At 32.6% G+C, this 10,058-nt stretch overlaps 1 protein-coding gene across 1 annotated transcript; it reads right to left on the reverse strand.

The window, feature by feature from the left end:
* Positions 1 to 376: 376 nt before the first annotated feature.
* Positions 377 to 7,795, reverse strand: LOC104115568 (putative late blight resistance protein homolog R1A-3). The gene is made up of 4 exons (XM_009626237.4): positions 7,586 to 7,795; positions 7,027 to 7,112; positions 619 to 4,360; positions 377 to 541 (listed from the first exon to the last, which is right to left on the reverse strand). The coding sequence occupies exons 2-3, from the start codon at positions 7,051 to 7,053 to the stop codon at positions 626 to 628; spliced, it is 3,762 nt and encodes a 1,253-aa protein (XP_009624532.1). The 5' UTR covers positions 7,054 to 7,112; positions 7,586 to 7,795; the 3' UTR covers positions 377 to 541; positions 619 to 625.
* Positions 7,796 to 10,058: the final 2,263 nt, after the last annotated feature.

Genomic DNA, 10,058 nt, shown 5'->3' on the forward strand with positions numbered 1-10,058 from the left:
TAGTAGAGAAAAAATAAAACAAATCACATCCTTTAAAAATTAACAACGTCACATGTTTGTTATTCAAAACTATATTGACATCTAATAGAACAAATTCTAATGGAGCGGAGCCGCTCCCAACATTAAGATATTCTCAGATGCAAGAACTTGTTACAATTTGTGAGAAAGCGGTTTTATGATGAGTTTAAGTTCTATAGATCAACTATGTAAAACATTCACACAATCAAGTCACTTATAAGGTAATTAATTGATAAATTAACCTACTCTTAGAGGTTAAAACTATATTGATTAGTATAAAAGAATCTTTACACATGTATATAACATAAATCCTTTTGATGATTTTGGGATGAAAGTTAGGAGATAGTAATAGAGGAATAGCCGCAATGACAGACCAAAATGCACTTAGATATATGAGGTGAAACTTGTATCAGCACATACTGATGTGTCTTCAGATAAGAAATGTCTTCAGAATCTGCCTTCAGCCTCTAATACTGATGTGTTGGCCCAAAATGAATTGTATTCCCAGGTTATTTTTTGCACTCTGCAAAGAAGATTATAATGGTCAAAGTAATTGGAGAAAGAAATAAAAATGAAGTTAATAAAATAGTCTATACTCACAGATTATTCATCTATAACTCTGGTAAAGGACCTGAAGCTTGTCCTCTCCCATCATATCTGCAACATATTCCTTAATCTCTTGAGCGGAATATTCAAGTTGAGGACTATTGAACAGTTTGATACAACTTAATGAAGCAATATCCCCAAAACTGGACGGGATCTCTTCAAGCCTATTACATTCCGCCAGGATTAATTGCTCGAGAACGGGAAAGGATTCCTCCCCAACCTGCCATTTGGAAAGACACACCAAATACAACTCCAAGTATTTGAGATTCTTGAACGTGTCTTCTTCTACTACGTTCCATTCTTCTTCCTCAATCATTGTGCGGTTCAGAGTCAGTTTTTGAAGGTTGGGTAATCTTGAAATTTTTGACAGTGAATCGGATGACAGATAAAACTCTTCCAGTGTCAACCGTTTCAAACTTGAAGGGAAGCAAAAATCATTGGGAGACCTTATGCAAATATCCTTCATGGCTTTTGGAAATTGGGAATCTAAACGACGATGCGTTGCATTGATTTCTTCAAGTTGATTAAGGACATCCAATTGTGGAAACCAATTGCACTCTGCTGAAGAATCCCATGATTCTACAATTTCACAGTCAAGCTTTTGAAGATTAGGAAACCTTTTAAAAATATCCTCTGTGTCTTTCGAATTGGAAATCTTGAGCTGCTCTAATATTCTCAGCTTTTCTAACTTTGAGTTTGAGTCCTCTACTAAAAGTATTGGTTCATCTGAATCTAAATCAAAGAAAGAACAATAATAGATACTCATATGTCGCAACTTTGCAAGATTCCAAATTACAGGTAGTAGTACCATGGTTGATCTACTGTTACGCACCACCAGAGTTTCCAGATTCCAGAGGTTTGACAATGATGACGGGAGAGCTTTAACATTCATCCCAATGTGTAAGTACCTTAAATGAACTAGCAAGCCTATCTCATTCAGCAAAGAATCTTCCACCAAAACTTGAGCGATGTCTAATACTCTAAGATGCTTCAAGTCTCTTAAATGAACTAGTACGGCTGTTTTATCCACCAATAAACCAAAGGGTGGCCAATCTGTATGATCAGCCTTCAAAGAAAGGAGGTATTTCCCCGAAACCTTTTTCTTTTCTGCATGATTTTGTTCAAGGAGACTATAATGGATAGAGACGGTTATTCGACGTGGCATCAGATCTGAAGCACAAGATAGAGCACTTGAACCTATCGAGTGAAAGAACTTTTCCTTTGTGGCTTTTACCTGACAAAAGTCATGCACAAGATCATGAATTTTGCAAGTTGTTGTCCTATATTCACTTTTCATTACCATTACCAAGCTACTCGAAATCAAAGCATCCAAATAAACATTCATTTCATCTTCCACACTCTTCATCTCAGTATGTTCTACAAGTCCTTCTGCAGTCCATAGATCTTGTAACCTAGAGACTTCAATTTGTTCGTCCTTTGGATAACTTCCTAGGTAAAGCAAGCACGGCTTTACGTGGTCAGGTAAATGGTCATAACTTAATTGTATAATTTTCATGACCTCAAGTTCATTTTCAAGAATGAAGGAATTCAAATTATTTAGAACTTCAAGCCACAAAGTCTTTTTCTTTTCCTTCGTTGCAATAACTCTAGCGATAAGATCAGCCACCAAAGGAAGCCCTTGACATTTCCGGGCTATTCCTTTTCCAACACCCAATAGTTCATCAGGGCAACTTTCTTCTCCAAAAATTCTCTTCTCTAATAACTCCCAACTTTCATCTAGACTGAGCAATCGAAGATAAAGAGGCTCACAATGGTGTTTTCCGTGCAAAGCCACTTCCTTTTTTCGACTGGTTAAAATAATTCTACTTCCTTTTTTAACTTCAGGAAAAGATCTTGTTAACTCATCCCATGTTGCAGTATCCCATACGTCATCCAAAACAATAAGGTACCTCCTCCCATAAAGTTTTCTTCGCAGCTCATCAGCAACATCAATATCCTCATTGAACTTCTCATTCGAACCAGTAGCTTGATTAACAATTTTATGTAATAACTTCCTCCCATCATGTTCTTGATCGACGGTGCACCATGCAAGAATGTCGAAATGACTAACAACAGACTCATCATTATATACTCTAGAAGCCAAAGTAGTTTTTCCCAGCCCCGCCATTCCAATGATTGAAATGACATCTATCTCAGCTGGTCCGCTGATAAGCTTCCTAATTATCCAGTTTCTCTCCTCCTCAAAACCTACAATTACTTGATTGGCTATTGCTGAGTTTCTTACAACTGGCTTGTTGGGAGAGTTTGCAACAATGAGGCTCATGTTCTTGGGAATCTTCTTCGATAAATTAAATACCTCTTCTTTGATAATCTTGATCTTTTCTATAATATCAGGAAGTAAGAAGATAAGATGCAAGAGACCATGATCTCTTACAAGAATTGAATTAATAGCATGTTCCGCCTCATATGCTACATTTAAAGCATGTATCCACTGATCTTTATACAATTCTTTCTCAACATTCACGAAGAAAAATCTTATCAATTCTAGGTGTTCTTTCACCAGTGCAATTTCTTCCTTTATCAAAGCAACTGAATAAGAATTAGAATTGAGTAAATCATTTAGGTTTATGAGTAGAAGATTCATGAAGAGTGGTCTGTCACTCATGGGGAAGCAGAGTTGAGATAAGCTTGGAACTTTCAAGTAAAAATGTTTGAGATCTTCCTTTAGGAGTTCAATATTTTCTTGCAAATCCAGAGTTGTAATGTTACTTTCATTGGTGTTCTCTTCATTTCTTGATTTCTCTTCTAAGTGGAGAACAAGAGTTGCTACCTCCCTAGTAAGTGCTCCCACACGTGCGATGAGATCAAACAATTTATCATGATGAATAATGCCATTAGGCATATCAGTAAGAATAATCAAGAGGAACTCTATCATGACATGAAGGTTTCGAGCTGAAGTGCTAGTGGTAATAACATTTACCATGTGCTCTTGTAGATGAATCAAATATTCTCGAAAAATATCCGGAGAGGCTTCTAGGAGCTGCTTAATGAAGCGTCCAACTTCTGCTGATTTTGAAGCTTTCAAATCTGTAGAACATATGTGCATAAACTCCAATGCAACAGGAATAATCTTCACAAGCAGATGAGCTAGCATGACTGGAGAGGGACCAAGTGTATTAAGAAACTCCAAATTGAAGTATCGTACTCTCTCAACCATAAGCTGAATCTGAGGTAAGACATATTCAACTATCTCATGCTCAATGCAACCATTTAATTTCAACCCAAGGAAATCCCTTACATTGTCTCGTAGATTCTGAAGAACTTCATATTGAGGCAAAAAAGAAGAGCATAGCTCCGGATAGGCAACTATCCCACGTAATTTCGCGAGGAGGGCATCCCAAGGTTCAACCAACTGCTCCATAGTCAAGGTGACACTTGATTTAGGATGATGCTGTGAGCTGATACAACTTCTTATATTTTCCAGGAGGCGAGGAACAACTTGATCCATGTCGTATTTAACCAACATGTCATATCCATTCCCATAGAAAATTGACTTAAGCAGATCTTCAAGATGTTGTGTTTCATTTGACATCTCGGCACTTAAACCATCCAAATTGGTATAAGAAAGCTGGATAGAGGTCCACATTGATTTCAGCTGCAATTTCAGCTTTTCAATTTGATCCATGTCAAGAGCAGTTTGATCTTTTTCATTCTTTAACCTCCTTATGAAATCCAGAAGCCTGACAATGTCCTCGAGAAGTTCAGTAAATGATACCTGCCAAAATCCGACATATCCACAAGATGAGTATTGCAGATATGCAAATGATAAGATGGATGTACGGTTATACAAGATTCGATAAGACTAAAAGTGACCATGATTGCCAAAAGGTGCAAGTAGCATATGCATAGAATATAAAATGAGAGAAGGTCCCTTGAGATGCATGGTTTGATCATGTCCTGCACCGACCTACGGATGCACCAGTTTGTACGTGTGAAACTATAGTGATTGAAGGTATTAAAAGTGGATGAGGTAGACCTAAAATCACATAAGAAGAAGTTGCCTTGAAAGATCTACAATTTTTTGAGATTAATACAAACTTAGCTAAAGATAGAGCACAATAAAAGAAAAAAGTCCATATAGGTAATAACTATCAGATGGATGTAGGATTTAGTCTTGTTAGAGAAATTACTATTATTATTATATCTTCAATTTTTTCTTTTTGGTATGATAACGACATGAGTTGAGCTTAAATGGAAAAGTAAAGATTCATATATAGCAACCCCAATTTGTTTCATGTGATTGAGACGTGGTAGTTGTTGTTGTATAATTTGTATTTTAGTCAATTTAGAACTAAAAATGATATCATAATTAGCTGCTTTTTTAGTGTTCACAACGATAAAGTCTAATTTATCATACTTAATAAAGGTCTAAGTCTTACTCATTCAGATCTTAATCATTATGCGTGTTTATGTTTTAGGTTTGAATTTTAATCATTCAAATCTCAACCATTCAAATGTGTTTATCGGCATTTTTCCCAAAACACATGAAATGCTAATTATCAGCATTTTTCCCCAAACACATGAAATGCTAACTATCAGCTTTAGCATTTCTTTCCAAACACATAACAACTTATCTATATCTATATTATATTAAAAGCACGAAGGCCCTTAGCAAAACGTCGTTTGTCTTTTTTACCCTTTTAGAATATAGTTTATACTAGACAGAATAGTCTTTGAGTATTCTCCTAGCTAATATTTAGGAGTTTGAGATTGAATCAGATTTTATTATTTAACCTTTCCTTATTTGAATTAAGTGAGAAGTCTTTATATTTAAAACTTTAAAATCATTAAAATTTCACCTTATATAAATCCTAGAATTAAAGTATGATTGAATAAAACTGGAATCTTTATGCCTATAAATTGTCTCTAATTAGACGTTATTTATAAGCTCAAAAGAGATTGTTTAATTGTGCTAAATTTTGAGCTAAGCAATTATTATGTATACAAAATAAAATAAAGAAAACATTAAAGAAAGGGGAAGCATTTTGCTTGATAGTTTATTCCAATTCAAATTAAATTGTAAATGTAGGGTAAAGCTAGAAACAACCTCTTGCAGAAATGCAGGGTAAGTCTGTGTACAATAGATCCTTATGGTTCGGCTCTTCCCCAGACCCCGCGCATAGCAGAGAGCTTAGTACACTGGGATGCCCTTTTTTTTAATTAAATTGTTAATGTTCTGAGTAATCTATGTGAGATTGGTCCACTAACTATTAATTTTATTCTTCGACCAATATTTTGCTTATATATAAATATTACTATACATTTTTAAAAGATAATTAAATATATAATTACAAAAATATTTAATAATAACAAAGACAAGGAGAAAAGAAAAATGATTGACAAAAATCATTTACACTAACGCTTCGACAAATATAAAGTGCAAAAGTTCAAATATCTATCATTTGAAGATAGATTTTTGTGTGGATAAAAACTGTTATAAGTAAATATTTAATATATGGTATGAGCTAATATTAAGAATTTGAATCTACTAAATTATTTTTTAAATCTTTTAAAAGAATAATTAAGTATTTAAATTAACTAATTAGCAAAATAATCCAATTTCATTCTTCCCAAATTCATCATATAGGTAAAATAATTTTCCAAGTTTACACAATCTTAGAATACGAAAAGAATTTACCATAAAAAGATATTGGCGATGAAAGAAATTATAAAATAAAACAAAATCAGTTATAGTTTTAAGAATTAAATTGGTTAAAATGCAAATTTAAAGAACTGATGATGAAATAATAGAAGACAAAATATATTCCTAAAGAGTATGTCATATTATAAGATATGTATAATTATAAAATAATATATAATTAATTTAAATAAATTCAACATCTTTGCATAGTCAGAAGATATTGAATTTAACTATTATGTCAATGTGATAATATTTACTTTCATCATTTATACAAATATTGTATTTTTATTTTAACGTCAATGTATATAATTTAGTTGAATGACGCGGCTACACAAGTACAACGTACGTATACTAAAACTAGTTTATAAAAACAATTTCAGTATTTAAATGTACTTTAATTTTTAGCACTTTGAACTTGTTGACTATAATGAACTATTCATGTGACTAAGAGCCCTAACAGCCCATGCACAACGACCCAATTATCAAGGGCACTCTCAACCACACCAAAGGGTTTCTAAATCATCTACGTTTTAGGAAAGTGATTACTCTTTAGAGTCTAATTATCACGAAAAATATTTTCAAATGGATGCTTACAAGTTTTATATATGCCATTTCATATTATGAACTTTTGGACAACAACTCTTAAAAACTTTGCATAATATTATAGTATCTTAAGGATTATTTGGATAACCATCCAAGTCAATATTAGCTTTAATATGTGAACATATAATATGACATACCAATGATAATGAGTTGTCTGCTTCCATGATTATAATTTTCACTAGTCAAGTGCCAAAATAGCTTTTCTTTCCCTTCCTTTCAAGATCTGCATAAAAGCGCATAAAATTTTATCAGGAGAAAAGAAGAGCAAGAAATAGAAACAAAATACATATGATAAACTGAAGAAAGAAGCCTAGAGTCATAGCAGGAACAATTTACTGCAAATACAGCCAGATATCTCAAGCAAAAAAGTGGATTGGATTGGGCTACAAATAAATTATTAAAAACTGTTTGAAAATTTTTACCTTGAAAACAACTGATTGTTCATCTTGAAAGAAGAAAACAGAAGCCAATGGAGAGAGAGAATAGTGTGAAGAAAAAGAAGAAGCAAGAAATAAATTCAACAAGAATTTGGCTGCTGCTCAAATGAAATTTAGACCAATAAAACAAAATATAAATCTTTCTTGCCATCTATGATTCACAAGGAAAAATGAAAATATCAGATTAATTTCCATAGAAAGCAACCTAGAAAGGAAGAAAATAAGAGACCTTCAACATAATGTCATGTCATACTCTTACCTTTTGGCCGCTTAAAGTTCAGCAAACCACGAATAAGTTATTACTACAAGTTTTGAAACTTTTGAGAAAAAAGATGGAGTGGTATGTGAGAAGTTGAAATAATTGCTATTAAAATTTATTAAAGTTGAGTAAGCTCTGGGATTCAAAATGATATGTGAGACAAGTTGAAATAATTGCTAAAGACAACTTGGACGGCCACCATTAGAAAGAAGAATCAAATACGGATCAAGATTATAATACAATTTCATGACTTCTCAAGTGTTCTTAATCAATTGTGAAATTTATATATATATATATATATATATATATATATATATATATATATATATATATATATAAGTTCATTGACGCTAGAAGTCATTTTGTACTCAAAGTTTGTTGGGGAAATTACACGCAATGTGCCCATAAGGTAGCACTGAAATAATAGTCCAAGTCTAACTTTTCCAATCTATTTGAACTAAGAGAATACAAACAAACTCAAACACAAACGTATATGGGCAGCAAGTATATCAATCAACAAGAAAATGGAGGTAAAATAATTAAACATATGAGACACCGAGAGTTACGCGGAAAACCTCTTCAATGTGAAGAGTAAAAATCACGGGACTAAAGGCCCTCAAAGCTCCACTAAATCAATCAACCAGAGTTAAAAATGTTCTCTAAATTGGCCACAAATGATGTGCCAAACCAAGAGCAACAATATAAATAAGATTGCACCAAAATAATTGAAGAAAGGAGAGAAATCACCCAAAAAATGAGTTACTTTTCATGCCTCTAAAACTGAAGCTACAAACCTCCAAATACAATCTCCACCATTGAAATCAAAGAACCAGATGTCAGGACTCTCAATTCAAATTTGAACACGATCTAATGATTAACGAGTCGAAAAAAGCTATTTGAAATGGACTGCTTAAGCAAAAAAAAAATTTGGAGCAAAAGAACACACTTTTCCCTCTCACAAAGCTTCAAAAACGGCTGCACCCTTATGTTTTCTCTTTGGTTATGCTTCAGGCCTAAAATAGATTATATTTATAAATGAGATTTTTACCTTCCTATACTACATATGAAATTTTATTACCCTCCCTAATCAAGTTTTAACTTAATTATATGGTCATATACAATTTACCAATTATATACAAATAAGCTTTAAATGAGTATCCCATTATATTAGGAATTGAATAAGGAATATCAATTATTTTCTTATCCCTTTATACTTGTCCCTCTCTCTCTCTCTCTCTCTCTCTCTCTCTCTCTCTCTCTCTCTCTCTCTCTATTCGTCTCTCTACTCTCCTTCTCTGTTTTTTCCCCTAATTTTTCTTCCTTTGATGTTCTCTATTTTTTATGCTTTCTTGTTGTATAGAGTTTTAATGGAATTCATCAATGAATTTCAATCGTTTTAACTAAGCAATTCCCTTTCATGTTTCACAATTGGTGTTCGAATAAAAATTGTCAATCAATAAGTTTTGAAGATGTTTGATTCTCCATCATTGACAGTCACTAAAAAGGTTCGAAGCTTTGAATTCAAATTTGGGCTTTCAAAAATTATTATTTGTTTGGATTGTGTGTTGTTGCAAACAATTGAGAATATTTTTTGTAGTTTATATCTCAATTTTGAGGGTATTTGGTAAAGATTAGACTTCATTTTAGCCGAATTTCAAATTATAAATCGAAGAAGAAGAACACACGAGATACAATATACTTACGAAATTGTATTAAAGTTGTATTATAATTGTATGTAAATTGTATTTAAGTTGTAGTTATATATATTTTTTATTTGAATATTGTATGAAAGTTGAAAAATAGTTGTATAATATATGAATCGTTGTAAGAAATTTGTATTTAAGTTCGACTATCCTAATTATCTGAATAAGGATTAAACTTAAAATTAGTAATGCTAAAATAATTAAACTAAAAAGAAAATAAATAATAAACTCTGAACAAAGGAAGAATAGATTTTTATGTATCAATGTAATAAAAACGATCCAGGGTTATGGGCTATCTAATATTCCTATTGTGTTCTTCAATTGACTTGACTAACTAATTCATCTAGTTTATTGGTTGACAATGTTAATATTGCTCAGAAGAATTTGTCGAGTTCTTACTCGCCTATTCAAGCTAACCTAGCGCCTATATGTCTATGGAATTAGAACTAACAAGAACGCATTTATAATTCATGCACATCAACCAAGCAAGGCAATTAGATATCTATCCTAACCGCGAATTCGTTTCCCGATGTCCAGGTTCAAGAACTTGCTCTACTCAATCCTAAGTGCAATCTAGAATTTTCACCTTTGAGTTCAATTTTAGACTCGTAGATAGTATTCAATTGGTGGTCAAGCAATTAAATAATTAAACACAAGATTGAATAAACAAACCAATATGATAAATCAAGAAAACAAAATCAATATCCGAATAACAATAGTGATGAAGAACCACAACCTTAGAACGTGAAATTTAGCTCCACATAGACATG

The sequence above is a fragment of the Nicotiana tomentosiformis genome, chromosome 1 (genome assembly GCF_000390325.3).
Source record: "Nicotiana tomentosiformis chromosome 1, ASM39032v3, whole genome shotgun sequence".
NCBI classification, from domain to species: Eukaryota; Viridiplantae; Streptophyta; class Magnoliopsida; order Solanales; family Solanaceae; genus Nicotiana; species Nicotiana tomentosiformis.

What these genes read in the sequence shown, in the direction of transcription:
- LOC104115568 (XM_009626237.4), bottom strand. Translation starts at nt 7,053, where the DNA reads ATGGAAGCAGACAACTCATTATCATTG. An exon ending in CAGACAACTCATTATCATTG is followed by an intron (nt 4,361 to 7,026) that starts GTATGTCATATT and finishes GGATTTTGGCAG; the next exon opens with GTATCATTTACTGAACTTCT.